Source organism: Lepidochelys kempii, chromosome 2, assembly GCF_965140265.1.
Source record: "Lepidochelys kempii isolate rLepKem1 chromosome 2, rLepKem1.hap2, whole genome shotgun sequence".
NCBI lineage: Eukaryota > Metazoa > Chordata > Testudines > Cheloniidae > Lepidochelys > Lepidochelys kempii.
In genome coordinates, this window is record NC_133257.1 from 76,991,923 (window position 1) to 77,011,835 (window position 19,913).

At 39.6% G+C, this 19,913-nt stretch overlaps 1 protein-coding gene across 9 annotated transcripts in view; it reads left to right on the forward strand.

Moving 5' to 3' along the window:
• The window catches only part of TRAPPC8 (trafficking protein particle complex subunit 8), a 114,555-nt gene extending 97,927 nt beyond the window's left edge, over positions 1–16,628 (forward strand). For 5 of the 9 annotated variants that reach the window (XM_073331307.1, XM_073331313.1, XM_073331308.1 and 2 more), the window contains 4 exons: positions 8,584–8,631; positions 10,177–10,322; positions 13,924–14,013; positions 15,521–16,628. In XM_073331307.1, the coding sequence (XP_073187408.1) occupies positions 8,584–8,631; positions 10,177–10,322; positions 13,924–14,013; positions 15,521–15,755 (519 nt within the window). In that variant the 3' untranslated portion in view covers positions 15,756–16,628. The remainder of the gene's footprint in view (positions 1–8,583; positions 8,632–10,176; positions 10,323–13,923; positions 14,014–15,520) is intronic. The other 4 variants (XM_073331309.1, XM_073331314.1, XM_073331316.1 and 1 more) reach the window with 1 other exon arrangement.
• Positions 16,629–19,913: the final 3,285 nt, after the last annotated feature.

A 19,913-nucleotide genomic window follows, 5' to 3' on the forward strand; every position in this document is an offset into this window, starting at 1 on the left:
CCCCTAAATCTGTATTGTATGTATTTCCTGTGAGCCCCCTTCTGCAAAAACGTATAGCAAACTTGACTATATTTATACTGTTAGCTTGCTAGGACAAGAGCTAATTTTTTTTCTAATTGCATCTGAAAGCAGATATGGTTATGTATCTAGATCAGTCGTTCCCAAACTTGTTCTGCCGCTTGTGCAGGTAAAGCCCCGGCCGGGCCTGCGGTTTTTGTGGATTACAGCTCCCAGTGGCCAGGGTTTGCTGCTCCAGGCCGAGGGACGTACTGGCCGCTGCTTCCAGCAGCTCCCATTGGCCTGGAGCAGTGTACCGCAGCCGGTGGGGGCCGCGATCGGCCGAACCTGCAGACGTGGCAGGTAAACAAACCAGCCTGGCCCAGCAGGGGCTTTCCCCCGCACAAGCGGCAGAACAAGTTCGGGAACCCTGGTCTAGGTATTTACATATCCCCTGTCAGTGCAGCATCTGAAGATGTAATGAATTTGTCCTCACAACCCTTCTGTGGGATGTATTAACTCCATTTTATAGATGAGAAAATGAGGCATAGAGTATGTGGCTTGCCTTGTGTCTCGTAGCAAGTCTGTGACAGATGTGGAAGTTGAACCCAGGTCTCCCTAGGTTCCTGTCCAGTACCTCCCCTATAAGAGCATCTTTCCTCTGTGGTATCCAAATGCCATTTATGCTTAAGAGGAGCAGGCTTCCGAGTTCTTAACCATTTTGGTACGAATGGTTGTATTTTTGTCATTAGTGTCTGGTAACCGGTCAGTACTTTTAAAAAAGCTATTTATGTAAATATTTCACTATTTTATCTAAAATTGTACACATTATAAAGCCTTTTGTTCTTGTGTAATCCTCATATCATGAAACTGGCTTATACAATGGATTTTGTGACTACTAAAAAAAGAAACCTCTGCCATGCTGAAAAGTAGCTTTGTTTTGAGAAATGGCTGAACCATTTTTACTGAAACTAACCCCCCCAAAAATTCAGCCCTAAGCAGACACCTGGCATGGAAAACTTTGTCAAATTTAAGCTGTTTTGACTTAAGTTAGCAACTGAAACCAATGGCTTACAAGTGTTGGGCAATCTTAACTATTGGCCTCACTGTCTGTAACTGAACAGAAGAGATTACAAGGTGGAATCATGCTGCTCAGGGAGAAATTGTTCAGCCATTTTTTTTCAATTACCAAATGCTTCTAAACTGAGAACATATAATTGCCTTTCCAGCAGTTGCCAGCAGGTGATTATCATCCACAACTGACTGAACCATAGCAATTTTCAAGGAGACTGTAAAACCAAGATGCTGACAACATGGAGTCCATAATAATTCCAGCAGAACTGTTTAAAAAAAAACTTAGTGTAATCCTGGACCTAATCAAATTCCAGTATGAATAATTGCATATTACCAGACTGATTAAATTGCACTTTCAACATCAAATGGATACATTTCCTTCCCTAAACTTTTGGCCATGAAATTAGGAATTCTAAATCACTCTTTGCTATCCTAGCTAGCACAAGAGTAATATCATATGCTTCATAGCATAGCTTGTTCCCTGTGGAAATCAGAAAGATTTTTCCCCTTATATGTACAGTATTATACCACTGTCTATATATGCATTATGAGGAGATGGAGTTTTCACTTTCATATTCTACATTAGGTTTTGGTTACTGTTGGATGCAGAATATTGGACTAGATTGGTCAGCTATCTGTTTTGGCACATCTTAGTCTTAATATTTTGTTCTAATAAGTTATAAATAGAAATTATAACTGACAGTGCTGCTACATCCATGTGCTCTGACGCATCTAATGTTGCTAAGCAACATTGCTTTTTAAAAACTTGATTCATGTGCAGTAGTGTAGTAGTGTCTTTAATGAACAGACAATTTGAATCTGTTTATCCCCTTGGCTTCCCCCCCCCCTCCAGTCTACACATGAGAAACTGCTCTTGAGATAAAATTAGAATCAAAGAATGCCAAATGTAGCTTACTCCTTTGAGCAGCACAAAAAAGAGAGACGGGGGTGGGGAAAAAAAGGAAACTAGGCCAGGTGTGACTGAGTTCTTTAAGAACTAAGTGGTACAATACAGTTTCTAGCAATAATATGAAGCAGAAATTAGAAATAGGAATTTATGAATATAAACTGAGGATTGGGTTTTTATTTATAAAACGGAATCAATTCAAGCAAACTAATAATACAGCCGAACATTTGAATAGAGATGTTACTGTAAAAGCTGTCTGGCCTACAAAATTACAAGCTTTGGCAATAAACCTACCATTTAAATACATATACATATTGTGACAGGGTTGGGCCAGATGGCTACAGGAGAGTGACAGAAGGAAGATATATTAGCCCGAGTTTAAGTAGGTCTGTTTTCCCTGGGTACGGTAACAGGGAAGGTTCCAGAACAATCAGGAACTTTTTGGAAACAATTAAGGCAGACAGGCTGATTAGAACATCTGCAGCCAATCAAGAAGCTGCTAAAATCAATTAAGGCAGGCTAATCAGGGTACCTGGGTTTAAAAAGGAGCTCACTTCCGTTTGTGGTGTGTGCGAGGAACTGGGAGCAAGAGGCGCAAGAAGCTGTGATGAGAAGGCATACTACTGGAAGACTGAGAAGTACAAGCATTATCAGACATCAGGAGAAAGGTCCTGTGGTGAGAATAAAGGTGTTGGAAGGAGGCCATGGGGAAGTAGCCCAGGGAGTTGTAGCTGTCACGCAGCTGTTACAGAAGCCACTGTAGACAGCTGCAATCTACAGAGCCCTGGGCTGGAACCCGGAGTAGAGGGTGGGCCCGGGTTCCCCCCAAATCCTCCATCCCCCCAACTCCTACTTGATACCAGAGGAGTTGAACTGGACTGTGGGTTCCACCAGAGGGGAAGGTCTCTGGCCTGTTCCCAGACCCACTAAGTGGATCAGCAGAGACTGTGGGAAATTGTTCTTCCTTTTCCCCATGTTGTCTTGTGATGAAGCTAACTGAGTGAACGGCAGATTTGAGCCACGAAAGTGGCCAAACTGAGGGCTGCCGTGAACCTCTGAGGTGAGCAAATCCGCCAATAAGCACAGGATCCACCAAGGCAGAGGACGAACGAACGAACGAACACACACACACACACACTCTCTCTCTCTGTATATGTATATGTATATATATTTTAAATATATAAAATAATTAAAAAAGGATGTTCATGCTCTACTGTTGGCTTAGATATTCTAGTACTAAACCAGCTATGTCCATTAATATGTAAAATTTGTGGACAAAGGTCCATCTATGAAAGTACTCATTATAGGATAGGAATTACTGCAATTTAGTGAAAATTAGTTAGGTATTTGTAAGAACTTTCCTTGCCACTGCCTCTAACACTGCCATACTGAAGCTCTTTTTTTAACACTTGGAGTCTTACCTGTCATCTTCATCTGCAGTGACCAATTAGCTTTAGCTAGCCAAAGCTCAAAATGTGACTATTCCCAAGCTATAATTGCCTTGGCTCACTTCAGTTTTCAACAGCCTCAATCTCCTCCCCCTTTGTTTCCCAACCTACAGTAACCTGAAATCCTTTACTTTTTAATTTTCCACATTCAACTTCAGCCACTTCTCCATATTATAATATTCCTTACTGTTTGTCAAAGCATTTTTCTCTTGATCACATGGATAGAAATTCAGGCTAAAGGAATCTCAAGGCAAGAAAATAAGACTGGAAGGAGATTGGGCTGGATAACGTTGCAATTTTAATTAAAAGTAGGGCTGTCAATTGTAGCTAATTCAAAACAAATTAACTTGGTTAAAAAATTACTTTTAATCACACAGTTAATATAATACCAATTTAAATTTATTAGATATATTTTTGAATGTTTTTCTACATTTTCAAATATATTGATTTCAATTACAACACAATAAAGTGTACAGTGCTCACTTCATATTATTTTTATTACAAATATTTTCACTACAAAAAAGATAAAAGAAATATTTTTCAATTCACCTCAATTAAATAATGCAGTCTTGTTTTGTGAAAGTGCAACTTACAAAAAAAATCTACATTTCTAACATAAGTGTACTCAAAACAATGTAAAACTTTAGCACATACAAGTCCACTTAGTCCTACTTCTTGTTCAGCCAATTGCTAATACAAACAGATTTGTTTACATTTACGGGAGCTGCCCACTTCTTATTTACAATGTCACCTGAAAGTGAGAATAGGTGTTCATGTGGCACTGTTGTAGCTGGCATTGCAAGATATTTACGTGCCAGATATGCTCAACATTCGTACGCCCCTTCATGCTTTTGCCACCATTCCAGAAGACATGCTTCCATGCTGATGTCTGGTTCTGCACGATAACGATCCAAAGGTTTAGCGTTTCAAGCCTCTGCCATACACTTGAATACCGGTAGTATCTCAGACTGTGGCCTTGGCTAGGCTTGGGTTTAAAGTTGTGGTTTTTAGCTCTGCACTAGGCTTTAATTCTGCCAGTTTGCACAAGTTAAAGGTAGTGTTCCTTATATATAGTAAAAAGAAAATAAATTGGTTAGTCTCTAAGTTGCCACAAGTACTCCTTTTCTTTTTGCGAATACAGACTAACACGGCTGTTACTCTGAAACTTATCTATAGTAGACTCTTAAAATGTGCCAGCACGTGTTAGCTAACACATGCTAATATCACACCTTTAAATCCAAGTCTGTACAAGACCAAAGACTGGGTTGGAGCAATTTGGTTTAGAGAAGAGAACCTTGGGGCAAAAACTGGTAGTTGTGAAGTGACTATTTGTAAGTTCTCAGAGGGAGGAGGTAGCTTGTGCCAGTGAAGCTTCATATATGGAATAGGAAATTGGAGGATAAAATTGGGTATTGATGGGTTATTCAGGCTAAACATAATTTATAAGAAAGTGGGATGTTACAAATAGATCAATACTTTTGGTTCACATCATGAGTCTCTATGGAAAGAACGCAGGAGATCTTCCCCCTCCCTCTAGTACCCATTTCGAGACAAATACTTTGAGGTTGTCACTTTTATATTGTGGGTATTAGTATACTCTTATACCAGTTTTTATTAGAGGGTTCTTTTACAACATGATCACACCAGCAAAATGGGTTCCTCTGACTTTAGTTTTTAATAGTTTAAAAAAATGCGCTTTTCAGAGCCCAATCGCTCTCATAATCTTGCACTGAAGCCATACAGCTGAATTTGACACCCCAGTCCTGTCTGTGTTGTTTACTCTTCCAGCTAAATAATGTAAAAAGTATTAATTTTAAATTAGGTTTGAGCAAAGTATACAATGCAGTCTTGTATAACATCTTTCACGTAGCCTTCATTTCAAAATGATTAGGAATTGGTATGAATGGTACTTAAAGTTAACACAGGAGAGCAAACAAGTAGGCAAAGGGCGGGGGGGAGGGGGAGTGAATAGCGTTAATCTGAGGTTTGAAACGAGAGCTCACTGATTCTAATTAGATTCTCCCGATATTTCCAATTTCTCCACATCCCTTTATTTTTGTTCTCACTGGCACTTCACACCACTTAAAATCTGGGATTTTTCCATTTCTCTCTAGCTCTTGCTTCCTCTGTCCTTACTCAGTTGGTTCAGGAGCCTTCTCTTTGCAGCTCTTGCTGCCTTCCTATTTATCTCAATCTTTCAAACTCAGCTAAGAGCATGTATTTTTCTCCTTGGAACTGCATGAGACTTGTGTAAAATTATATTAAGTATTCTTTTTGCTAAATACATCAGTTAATTTTAAAACCAAGTGTTTTTAACATTATCCGGAAAAGATGTAAAAAGCACATAGACATTGTCAAGTGACTGGGAGGAGTTGCCATTGAATCTGTGGACTTGAAGGTGCCCAACACCTCTTGAGATCACGTTCATTGTACAAAAACTTCAAACTGATTTTAAACAGTTGAAGGTGAATGTGCTTTTAAAAAAGCTTTTACCTCCTTTTGGCACCCATCTTGTTGAAAAGCAGCACTTTTTGACACTTACTTGGGAGACCTTTACAAGTCTACTAAGTCTGCTTTAATACTGGCTTAACAATTTAAATTTAGTTTGAACACACTAATTCTTAGACTTTGTATAAACCAATATTAATGCAGGATGGAGATTCTAGTGTGGTTACAAAAAACATTCTAAAACCACGTTGAAGAAACCAGCATAAGGTACATGATCATAGTAGTACAGGTGATGGTAAGCTCATTTGAAATACAAGCAACAGAGATCAGGTATTATGTAAAGATATTTGCTTTTTCTCATTTAAGTTAAAAATGTGTTATAACTAATTCAGTTAATCTATGAAGTTGAATGGTAACAATGTTTCCAATAAAAAGAACAGAAGGACTTGTGGCACCTTAGAGACTAACAAATTTATTTGAGCATAAGCTTTTGTGAGCTACAGCTCACTTCATTGGATGCATTCAGTGGAAAATACAGTGGGGAGATTTATATACACAGAGAACATGAAACAATGGGTGTTACCATACACACTGTAAGGAGAGTGATCAGGTAAGGTGAGCTATTACCAGCAGGAGAGCGGGGTGCGGGGGGGGGGGGCCTTTTGTAGTGATCAAGGTGGGCCATTTCCAGCAGTTGACAAGAACTTCTGAGGAACAGTGGGGGGTGGGAATAAACTTGGGGAAATAGTTTTACTTTGTGTAATGACCCATCCACTCCCAGTCCCTATTCAAGCCCAAATTAATGGTGTTAAGTTTGCAAATGACTTGTAGCTCTGCAGTTTCTCTGAAGTCTGTTTTTGAAGGTTTTTTGTTGAAGGATGACAACTTTTAAAATCTGTTATTCAATGTCCAGGGAGATTGAAGTGTTCTCCTACTGGCTTTTGTATGTTACCATGCCTGATGTCTGATTTGTGTCCATTTATTCTTTTACATAGAGACTGGCTGGTTTGGCCAATGTACAAGGCAGAGTGGCATTGCTGGCACATGATGGCATATATCACATTAGTAGATGTGCAAGTGAATGAGCCCCTGATGGTGTAGCTGATGTGGTTGGGTCCTCTGATGGTGTCGCTAGAGTAGATATGGGGACAGAGTAGGCAACGGAGTTTGTTACAGGGATTGGTTCCTGCGTTAGTGTTTCTGTGGTGTGGTGTGTAGTTGCTGGTGAGTATTTGCTTCAGATTGGGGGGCTGTCTGTAAGTGAGGATTGGCCTGCCTTCCAAGATCTGTGAGAGTGAGGGAATGTTTTCTAGGATAGGTTGTAGATCATTGATGATGTGCTGGAGAGGTTTTAGCTGGGGGCTGTACGTGACGGCCAGTGGTGTTCTGTTATTTTCCTTGTTGGGCCTGTCCTGCAGTAGGTGACTTCTGGGTAGTCTTCTGGCTCTGTCAGTTTTTCCTCGCTTCCCCAGGTGGGCATTGTAGTTTTAAGAATTCTTGATAAAGATCTTGTAGGTTTTTGTCTCTGTCTGAGGGATTGGAGCGAATGCGGTTGTATCTTCGGGCTTGTCTGTAGACAATGGATTGTGTGATATGTCCTGCATGGAAGCTGGAGGCATGTAGGTAATTATAGCAGTCAGTAGGTTTCCGGTATACGGTGGTGTTTGTGACCATCACTTATTTGCACTGTAGTGTCCAGGAAGTGGATCTCTTGTGTGGACTGGTCCAGGCTGAGGTTGATGGTGGGGTGAAAATTGTTGAAATCCAGGTGTCCTCCTTCCTGTGGGTCCATGTGATGAAGATGTAGTGCAAGTAGAGGAGGGACACTAGGGGACGAGAGCTGAGGAAGCGTTGTTCTAAGTCAGCCATAAAAATGTTGGCATACTGTGGGGCCATGCGGGTACCCATGTGCCAGTATATTTATGCCTGTATCTGTAATTTTCACTCCATGCATCTGAAGAAGTGCGGGTTTTTTACCCACAAAAGCTTATGCCCAAATAAATCTGGTAGTCTTTAAGGTTCCATCGGTCTCCTCGTTATTGATATTAGTGGAATTCTATTTAAATTTGTTCCTGAGAACAGAGATCTCTTTTGCTTACAAGTTGACAGTTGTATGACAATTGAAGCCTTGTTTGTCCCAAGATATATTAGAAAGGCAAGGTGGGTGAGGTAATATCTTTTACAAGACCAACTTCTGTTAGTCCAATTGAAAGATATTACCTCATCCACCTTGTCTCTCTAATTCTATGGTTTCTTATCTAGATTTTCCTAAACTCTCCAGGAAAAGGAAACTCAGTGAGATGTTGTTAGTGGAGAGCCAGCACTCTGAGTGCTTGTGTTTTGAAAGCCTTTCCTCCCAAATATAATAACTATATGGGTGGAATCCAGACCCTATTGAAGTCAATGGGAGTTGTGCCATGACTTCAGCATAGCCAGTATTTCATCCTCTGGGTACAAAGAGGGTTGTCAAAGTGATGTCTTATTTAGGAACCAAAAGACTAGTCTTAAATTTGGGGTGTTAAATTGTCAATCTGTTGCCAGTCTTTCAGTACCAGTGTAATGTTGCTTTGAACTAAGGGTTTCAAACATGTTAAGTAATCAAATAATGAAGTGTAATGATGCCAGACTTACTTTGTCAACCTGTTTTTCTGTAACTTATCCTATTGATTTTTGTCTGTTCAGATAAATTTTGATATTTGTTTTTTGTAGGGTTTTAAAAAAGTACTCAGGAATTCTGATTGGGAGGACTTGGAACAGGTAACTGACTTTAGGGGGAAGAGCAATTTCTAGGGTGTTGATATATGCTATCCAAGATAATATTGAATATTCTCCAGTTAGATAAATCTTATAACCTTCCCTCCACACCCTACATGGAGTTGTATAGTCTCTAAATATAGCTAGTGTTACACATGGTGTCACCTTTCAGCAAGATGGATTCCATTACAGCAGGACCAGAAATGCCAACTGAATTAAAAAGATAGTTTCCAACTATATTCCATTGTTAATAAGAATATTCTTCTTGCTTCTTGAGTGTTTAGGTTGCTGGTCTGAGTGCAGCGAATTACAGTTTTGGTTTAAAGGGCATAATCTTAAATTTTTTTCAAGCATATGCTGTCATCTAATGACCTATGCCTAGTATGACCAGACCTGGGGATGCTACTATAATGCAAATTAATAATTATTTAAATTTCCTGGGTGAAATTCTAACACCATTGTAGTCAGTGGCAAAGTTTCCATTGACTTCAGTGTGGGCCAGGATTTTCCCTGCTATCTTTTATTGACTCAAGTCACAATCTCAGTGTGTTTCTCATAGTGTGTTTTGTCTTCAGTATTTTAAGAAATTATTGTCATAGAAGTTGTTGACACAAGTGTAGCAATAAACTAAGAATATTGTGAACTGTTTCTTAGTGAAGTGCAGAAATGGGATTAATCAATCAACTCCTTGTACTTAGCAGCTGCTGGCATGTTGATTACTGGGCATGCATTTTATGTCACTAATAATTGACTCTGCATCAACGGTTTATAAGTGAATAAGGAAAGCTAACCCCTCATCAGTAACTTTGATTGGAGCAGATAACAGACTGGATGGTGTTGGACAAGTACCGTATCATCTAGATTCTGAACCAGATGCAGCCAGGGTGATGCACTGAAGTTACACCTTTCCATATCATCTAATCCCCTCGGTCCTGGAGGTTGATATCCCCCAAGGGGGAGAGTACTCCACCACCTCCCTTCCTTGGGCTTTCCTCTGTCTAGAGGGGAAGGTAGCTTTCATTTCTGAAGGAGCTTCCTAGGTTCCAGCTTTAGAGATGTACTGTATTACCACATGTTCCCTTCCCACCCAATGCCACCCACTTTTGGAGCTTTCCTGGCTACCTGTAGTTCCTTAGTGGCAACCTCCCCTTGGGTTTGTGAAAACCCAAGATTAACTTGGTGCACTGTCTAAACATTGTTCCATTTTTATCTTACCAGTAATGCATATTTGCAGAACTCTTAACACATTGGTTTAAAAAAGCAGTTTTGGGAGAAGGAAATTTAATAGTCTGCCTGTGTTATAGGAGCCCAATCGTAAGAATTGCACCACTTCCTCACCTAAAACAGTAAGACACATTAATTTCCTTAATTGCCTCCCATAAACATTGGGACACAGTAGTGTAATCTATTGGAAGCTACAGTTCTTAGGAGAAAATAGTACCTTCAAATTAACATCTGTCTGGTTAATCCCTTGTCGTACAGTGTGTTGTGTTAGTGTATTTATAAGAGTATTTTAAATGAAGTTGTCTGAATATTTGTGTGTTCTAGGAATCACCAGAAATGGTTTTCTTAAAGTTTTTTCGACCAGAAAGCTCTTCACTACCCACAAGACCAACACCAGACCAGCTTTCTAACCTCATCAAGACTAGTCTTCATTATCCAGAGTCCTTTAATCACTCATTTCATCAAAAAAGGTTTGATTAATATGACGTTTTAAAATATTTCCAGATTCCTTTAGGAAACTATTTTTTTCTGTTTCTTTAATAAAAATCCTCTTTAGATCGTGCTCTGTGGAAGGATGAAATAAAGGGATAAAATAAAATTGCCATGAACAAGGAAAAATTCAACAGAAACACAAGCTATAAAGCAAAAAAATGATTTTTTTGTAAATGTATTGGTAAAATTGCAACACAATAGTATTTTCTATCAGTTGACGATTGGACACATGAAATGAAAATGAAGTACTATAGATCAGTGGTTCTCAAAGCCGGTGCACCGCTTGTTCAGGGAAACGGCCGCTTGTTCAGCTCTGGCGCGCTGGGCCAGTTTGTTTACCTGCCGCGTCCGCGGGTTCGGCCTATCGTGGCTCCCACCGGCCGTGGTTTGCCGCTCCAGGCCAATGGGGGCTGTGGGAAGCGGTGCGGGCCAAGGGACGTACTGGCCGCCTTTCCTGCAGCCCCCACTGGCCTGGAGCAGCGAACCGCAGCCAGTGGGAGCCGCGATCGGCCGAACCTGCGGACGTGGCAGGTAAACAAACCAGTCCAGCGCGTCAGGAGCTTTCCCTGAACAAGCAGCGGACCAGCTTTGAGAACCACTGCTATAAATCAGAGTAGTCAATTACTTTTTATCAAGATCCAAATTTCTTGGTCAAGGTTTAGTCAAAGTCCAGACGCCAGAGAAAGTAATAAAAAAAAACAATAATAAGAAAATTAAAAGATTTCGGGGTCCATTCAAATGCATCTGGTCATCTGAATTTGGCCTGTGGTTTGCCAGTTGACTACCCCTTGCTTTATATAATTTCACTTTAAAAATAAATAGGAATGTTAAGTTAGATAACTCATTAAGTAGCTAATGAAAGTAATGATGAAGAAATCTATAATATCTTTGTCTTCACAGCCTGAGAAAATCACAGCATAAACAGTGATTAAGAAGTGGGTTGAAAGTGAACGCTATATATGCTGCAAAATGACAATATTTGAATGAACAGATAAAAGAACTTCTTGCTCTAGTTATTAATTTTTAGTTACTATGTCTGTATAATATCCAAATGTTAACATGAGTTGGATATAAAGTATGGCAGGAAAAGGATGTTTAACATGGCTGAAAGTGGAAACTTAGTGTAGTACCAATGAACTAAAGCACTTGTAGAAAAGATTTTTCATTTTGATAATTGTGTTCCTGTAGCTTCTATTTTGTGGTTATGCGCTTCTTATTGAATTGACAGTCTTGTCAATTTTTTGGTAAGCATTAAACTAAAATAAAGGGAACTAGTTTAGGTTTCAAATTTAGATTGTTTTGGAATTTTATTTACAAAACTTGATATTAATGATTTAATTGTTAGCAAAAAGATGTTTTTGTTTTGTTTTTAGAATGTATACATTTCCTTGTTGTGCTTTGGCAACTTAACTATTACATTCTTATGCTAGTACAATAGATATTGAAGTGAAACTAACTAACATAAGTGGAATGAAGTACAAAAATGACTGATATAATGATGAGAGCCTGCACTTATTCAAATAGGGGTCTAATTCTGGTCATATTCCAATTTGGGTTATGTGCTTACTACCTAAATTCCCCCTGCAGAGGTCAGTTCTTGAAGGCATTCTTTACTTCCAGTCTTAGTGTTCACTGGTAAGCAATCCTATTGATGCATTTCAGTGATGAAGTGATACCACTAGTTCATGGTCCACAAACTGTGGTGCGCACCCCTCTAGCAGGGTGCAGAAGAATGTTTGGGGGCGCGGTGGACCCGGGCCAGTCCCCATTGTGGGGGGCGGGGAGGGAGCTGCCACCAAATCCCGCTCCTCCCCCAACTCTTCTCCAGTCTTGTCCCTAGTTGTAATCTCAGCCCCGCCCCAGCCCCGCCCCAGCCCCCTACCGTGGCCTGGCTGCGGCTTTGCTCCAGGCCCCATCCACGGCCAAAGCTCCATTCCTGACCTAACCCCAGCCCTGGCCCCTGTCAAGATTCCTTCCCCACTCTGAACTCTAGGGTACAGATGTGGGGACCTGCATGAAAACCCCCTAAGCTTATTTTTACCAGCATAGGTTAAAACTTCCCCAAGGTACAACCTATTTTACCTTTTGCCCTTGGACATTATTGCTGCCACCACCAAGCGTCTAACAAATATATAACCGGGAAAGAGCCCGCTTGGAAACGTCTTTCCCCTGAAAATCCTCTCCAAACCCTACACCCCCTTTTTGGGGAAGGCGTGATAAAAATCCTCACCAATTTGCATAGGTGAACACAGACCCAAACCCTTGGATCTTAAGAACAATGAAAAAGTAATCAGGTTCTTAAAAGAACAATTTTAATTGAAGAAAAAGTAAAAGAATCACCTCTGTAAAGTCAGGATGGTAAATACCATACAGGGTAATCAGATTCAAAACATAGAGAATCCCTCTAGGCAAAACCTTAAGTTACAAAAAGACACAAAAACAGGAATATACATTCCATTCAGCACAACTTATTTTATCAGCCATTTAAACAAAGCAGAATCTAACGCATATCTAGCTAGATTACTTACTAAGTTCTAAGACTCCATTCCTTTTCTGTTCCTGGCAAAAAACAACACACAGACAGAGAGAGCCTTTGTTTCTCCCTCCCCGCCCCTCCAGCTTTGAAAGTATCTTGTCCCCTCATGGGTCATTTTGGTCAGGTGCCAGCGAGGTTATCCTAGCTTTTTAACCCTTTACAGATGAAAGGGTTTTTCCTCTGGTCAGGAGGGATTTGAAATGTGTTTACCCTTCCCTTTATGTTTATGACAGCCCCCTTACCCTTCCTGGGGAGCAGACCAGAGAAAGCGGGGGCGCGACCCTGAAAAATTTGTGTATAAAGGTGCTGTGGGATCCTTCTTGAAGGAGTGTTCTGTATAAAAGCATTAGTGTTAATAAGTGTATTCAGGTAGAATTCTTCAGGATACTAAATACAAAGCAATACCTAAATTTAAAAAAACAACCTGCAATAAGTTGGACTCGAATGTCCATACTTCTCCAGCTAGAGTTGAGCACTGTTCACCTGCCCTGGCTAAAATGCCTGTATTTCTTCAGGCTATTTAAAACGAATAGTTTAAATAGCTCTTTTAGTCAACAGTATGCAGAAGGGGATAGAAATATATGGAGAGAAAGTGTAAAGATATTATTGCAGCAAGTCAAAATTTAGACCAGCATGTTGGGCCAAATGTTCTTCACATTCTAAAATTTGTTGTTAATGCACCTTGCTGTACATGATCTTTTTATAGAAAGCTTGCAAAAATCAAGCTACGCTATGAAGTATTGCATTACCAGATCTCATTTAGACAAACTGAGGAGATAATTTTTTTTCTCTGAGGTCACAGGCATAAATATACTGCAGTGAATTTCCTTTTTCAGAAGTAAAAATGGTAATCTGACAGCCTGCAGGAGCTGATATTAGACTGTAATAATGTCATACAAAATACCACTATGTATTTTAATGTTTACATGATTGAGTAATTAAGAACATAAGAATTCTTTTAAAATTTGTTACATTTTGTAATCCTCAGGACTGACCAGTAATATGTATAAATCTTGCATCGTAAAACAAATTTTCTCTTGCAGCCTTTGTTTAGTACCTGTCACTCTTCTACTTTCCAATTGTTCTGAGGCTGATGTTGATGTAATAATTGACTTGCGGCATAAAACAACAAGGTAATAAACTTCTAAATGTTAAATTACAACAAATGTTTATTGTGAATATAGGTCACAGCGCTACTAAGATCTCTTAATCCGATTTTATTTACGTTATTTTATCAAGTGTGTATTAAATGTATCAAATATTTAGGATAGGACTTTCATCCTCACTGTGTTCCCATTGATGTCAATGGGAGGTTTTCATCATCTCAATAAGAACGTAATTAAGTCAATATGAGTATTTTTCAAAAACCCATGTCCATTTGGAAGTAAAACAGAAATGGATTGTATTGCCAAGAGAGCTGGGAGCAGTGACTGGATTATAAAGAAAGGTGGGACAATAATATTTTATTTTTTTGCTGTTTAAATCTCCTTGGTTTGGGGAAATGTTTCCTACAATGAAGATATCAGCAAAATGAGAGGAACATCAACACACATGTTGTTTTCATTAAAAATTATTAATTTTGTTTAAGACAATTTCTCAACTGTAACAAAAGAGTTAACTTTTAAAATGCTAAAATATAGTTATTTTCATCTAAAATTCTTCTAAAATGGTGTACAGTAAGAGTTCATTGTTTTAAAAATGTGTAGGTAATTGCTATGTTAGAATTACTGTGTAGAAATCCATATTGTAGGATAAGCAATACAAAATTTGACAAATTACTTCTCATCCTAACAAAAATTGTAACTTCTTTAACAGCACTTATTACAGGTTCTTAGATTGTATCCACTGCTGCACATGACTATAGTTTTTACTTGGAAATATAGCCATGCATCTGAGTTAGAAACATTTAAAAACAAATAATGAGATTTTTAAAATAGAACTTGCATAGAAAGAGGCAAAAATCAGATGCCTCTGATGCTCTACCTATAGGAGAGCTGGTTGAATTCTGTGTATAATTTCGTCTCGGAATATTTTATTCCACAATCTATGTAAGTGGTTGAATACCAAAAAATATTCTAAGTGCCTGATTGTCATCAGACTTGACGTAGTGTAATTAAATAGCTGAATAGTATTCTCAGCAATTGTCCCAATTAGGCGTTCTGAAAAGTTTCCCAGAGATGGATTTTGAAGGGCAATAATTGAGACAGATTTAGCAAAACTCAGTCTAATCAGAATGCATTTGCCCAGTGCCAAGGGGTTGCCAGATGGGTATGAAACTCCATGTGCCAGGCTTCTAATACAAATGTTGACAGATAGAAGAGTGTAAGGACAGTGATCCACCAGGAAATCCCAGTTGAACAATTTTGTAAATAACTCATTTATATATTAGTTCATAGAATTAATGGAGAGCTGAGCACTAGTCAGCTCATCTAATCACTTTTTTCAAAAACATCGGACAGCCAAAACACCAGAGATACAGTGCATTTGCATACCAGTTAATACAGGAAACATATTACACAGTGAAGTAAAATTTTTTGTAGGACAGTCATTTCGAATGTGTGCGTGTTTGGTAGACACTTAAGCATAAGAGGTTCAGAAGTAGATATCTGATTTTTTTATTCCCCCCCCTCTCTCTTTCAGTCCAGAAGCACTAGAAATACATGGTTCTTTCACGTGGCTTGGACAAACACAGTACAAACTTCAGCTTAAAAACCAGGAGGTCTGTAGCTTGCAGTTGAAAGCTTGCTTTGTTCGTACAGGAGTCTATAATCTTGGAACTCACAGAGTATTTGCCAAGTTAGCAGACCAAGTTACTTTGTTTGAAACAAGTCAGCAGAACTCCATGCCAGCACTGATCATCATCAATAACATTTGACCAATTACCTGAAAGATCATACTAAAAACCAAAAGAATCTGACTTTTCTTATTCTGCGGATTGACATTTATTCCAGTTTTGGAATGTGGTACCCCAACATCTAACTTACAAAAGATCGTGTAGGAGACAATAGCAAAATATTCAGACTACTTGCCAATTTGTTTCTTAATGCAAAGCACGTTGGACAGAAAATGCATATATCCTTTTTAATGTCTCTTGCATCTCTGGTAATTTATACTCATAACACTGAATTAAAATACTCCTTATAAAACTGTTTGAATTTACTTGTGAATCCCAGGCCCTGTCCAAATAATAATAATAATAAAAAAGGCAGCTTGACTGCTGTTACAACTTCCAGCATGATGTTTTAAATATATTTTGTGGCTATATTAAAAGACATTTCAGAAGACAACCCTTGTTGTCTCTTTTCCTGACTAAAGCCATTATTAATCAGAAATGCCAACCTTACTGTGAAGTTTGATAGGTTGTTAAATGCAATTTATACTGGGTCTTTTTTGGTTTGGGGTTTTTTTTCCGCTTTTCAGTTTTTAAAATTTGTTTGGGGCTTTGTTATTGTGTCCTCATGTTCTAATAGCCAGTGATCCTTATGGCTTACACACAACTTCACCGAAGATGTTCTGAAAATAATTTTGAAACCAGTATGAGTGTTTTCTCATTCATCTCAGTACAGAATGCACTATTTCACAACCATGAAATTGTCATTTAAATTGTCATTCACTTTATTATGTAACTATAACAACTGAGTTGATCTGTTTTAAAAAAAAAATCTACTCAAGTTAATTAAGCTTTTCAAGAAATGTATTATATTTATAACAAATGTACTGTAAATAGAATAAAACATACACCATATTCACTGTATAGACTTCTGTTGCATATTTTTTTCTCGCATCTTATCTACAGCAGTAGCCTGTCAACAAAGATTGTCTTAATTAGAAGCTGTACGCTAGTGTAAATAGCAGTGGCGCAATGCATCCACACTAGACGTGCTGGTTTAGGTGCAGTTCCAGCCCATGTACACATACAGCATTCTAGTCAAAAGCTGCAGTTGCTGTTTGTCAGAAGGCAACCCCGCTTGGAGTGTCCTCTTGCAGCAGGCCATGGTACAGACATGCACCTACCTTTGTTTCCTCTTCTGTTTTACCGTGAAAGGATCAGTCTCTATTTTCCATACAAAGTTTCATCTCTGGGCATAATTTGTTTCCCTAAAATCTTTGTTGTAAAACCATTCTCAGCAAACCTACAGTAAATGTGAAGGTGTATAGAAATCTTCTGCCCCTCTCTCCAGGGATGTCATTCAGAGGCACCCACCTTGGAGTTCACCAGCACTCGGTTCCCAGTTCTTTCTGCTTTTGTTCCAGGGTCCCACTCTCCAGGCCCTTCCCACTGAGAGTGACCAGTCTCATGATTCACGTATTCAGACACAGTCCAACAGCTCACATCCCTTTTCAGCCTCATGGTATTGACTCTCTGGCTCAGGAAGATCTGCAGGTTAGGTCATCTGCTGGCTTGTAGCCTTTAGCCCTTCTCAGCTTCCCTCCACAGGTTCTCTGGCTAAGGACCGTCAGCAAACTAGCCCGTTCGCTGGCCTCTAGGCCAATCCCTCGCTCTTCCCAGGGAGGGCTTGCAGAGCTTTCTGCACTTTGCAGATTGTCTCTCAGAAGTGGCTTTCATCAGCCTGTTTTCTTTGCTCCTCCAGTCTGTGGTTTCAGGCAACCCTGACTAACCAGATTTTCTCCTCAGATTTTCCCTTTTAAAGCCCCAGCTGCTCCCCCACCTCCACAGTTGGCTAAACTGGAAGCACATATTCATAGATTCAAAGGCCAGAAGGGACCATTGTGATCATCTGGTCTGACCTGTATGACACAGGCCATAGACCTTCCCCAAAATAATTCCTTGGGCATATCTTTTAGAAAAACAGCCCATCTTGATTTAAAAACTTCCAGTGATGGAGAATCCACCATTCCCCTGGGTACATTGTTTCAATGTTTAATTACTCTCACCTTTAAAAAAAAATGTAAGCCTTATTTTCAGTCTGAATTTGTCTAGCTTCAACTTTTGGTAGAGGACAACTGGACACACTGGACACTTACAGGGATCAGCCACCCTGTGACAGTGCACTGCTCTGAGTCCCCCGGTTCTTGGTACAACTCTCTGAATCCAATGGGATGGCAAAGCTCAAGGAGCTGCCATGTCCTAGGGATTTTTGCCATTACTTGGAAAGAAGGTCATGCAGTGGAACAGGAGGGGGTTTATGGAAAGGGCCACCAAATGTCAACCAAGTGCAAGAAGGAGGGAGCTGCCATCGGTAGTGGAAGCAGAGTTGGGAAGGAGAGGATCTTAAGGAGGTAGGGGAAAGTCCACACTTCTGCCTTCATGTGAGGCTGCATCCACCAGTCTTGCAATAATGGAGGTGCTTACATAAATGCAGAAGACCCTCTGTCCAACCCCATACATGTAAGTCCTACTCCAATGTTTATTTTAAAAAAAGCCAGTGTTTTCCACCTTCACCAAAACCTGCTTTCCTGCTTGTCTCCAGGGCTGAAGAGACTGAAAATGTCTTGCAATCTTTGCATGATATCGGACATCTCTGGTCCTCTGCTTCATCCATGGTCTCTAACTGGGTTACGCTAGATGTGTCATTGTTCTCCTTGTAATTTGCCAGATGGATGCTATCCAGTAGCATCCGGGGCTCTGTCGCTGGGGAAAAGCAAAGAATATGCTCCAGTTCATTAACAAATGGGTAGGGTTTCCTCCCTGCTCACGAGGTGGCTGTTGTTACATTGCATCTTCAGTCTTCTTATTTCCTCCTGGCACTGTTTACTGAAGTGACTAATGCCATGTTTAACAAGGCATTTGGATACCCAGTCAGAGGCCAGGGTGTTTCAAATTACGGTTTAGCTAAAACGGAATCATTCTCACCCCATATAGTCATAAGTGTGCAGATGTCAGCCTTGGGCTGGTTGGTACATGATGCTCTTCAGATGCATGTTTTGAAATGTGCTTTCTTTAAACACACTAATTGCAAAGAATTGGCAAGAAATAAAACCCAGTTCTATTTTACAGGATAAGGGGGCTTATGGCAAACTTGACCCTGCTCAGCTGGGTACAGAAACTCTGCTAGACAGCCCATGTATACAGTGATTGGTGTACTGTGGGATCGTAGTCAGAGGATTCTTTGAACCCTTCAGATTAATAAGCCAGCACTTGCCAGTATGAACTCCCATGTGCTGCTGAGAGCATGTTAAATGTGGTGACTTAATGGTGTGCCAGGAGTCTAAACAATGGCTAGCATACCAAACTTCTGTAGTGTAGACAAGACTGGGCAGCTGCCATTGGAACCTGCTGCATCAACATGGATGCTTCCATGTCCTCACTCTATGAGTCCAATGAATTTATCTTTTGAACGAATGCCAGGTCTTTAGATGGAAGAGCTGACAAATACTAAGCTTAGCAATATTTACTCATAGATCTGGTTTATAGGGCTAGGACCTCATCATTAGAGGAGAGAAATATTTTTTTCAGTATATGACTACGTAGTTAAAAGGAAATGTGCTGATTGTTTTTGCTCAACACAACTGTATGAAAGGTCCTACTGAAAAGCACTTTTTGCAATATTTTAACTGAAAAGGACAAACTTTTTAATTAAAATAGTCAATTCTGAGCTAACTGCTCATGACAACAGCCTTGCTCAAAAGCAATACTTAGTTTCTAGCAGTATGGGATCCCGGTACTTTAGATTATGAAAATTGTTTGCCTCTGTTCTAGAGGTGTCCACCAGTGAGGACCCACATGATGATTTTATTATTAAAGCTCAAATGCTCATTTAAATTGAACTTTATCTGCCGGTAAGTTTCACAGTTTATGGCAATACTGTTCATTTTCAGAATGCTATGTTAAGCAGAAAATTAAAAAATAGAATAGAAAAGTTATTACAGGATACAAACTGGGGGGGGGGAATAACTGTTGTCCTTAATGAATTGCCAGAGGATGCAATGCGAGTTCAAGAAGCTGCTGACGAAAGCAGTTCTTAAATGTTGGCAGTACTCATTAGGAAACTGTATTTCAGTATAAGCAGTGGGTATTGTTGCAGAGATGGTACCTTTTAGGTTCTACAGCAGTGCCAGTTGCAGAATAACA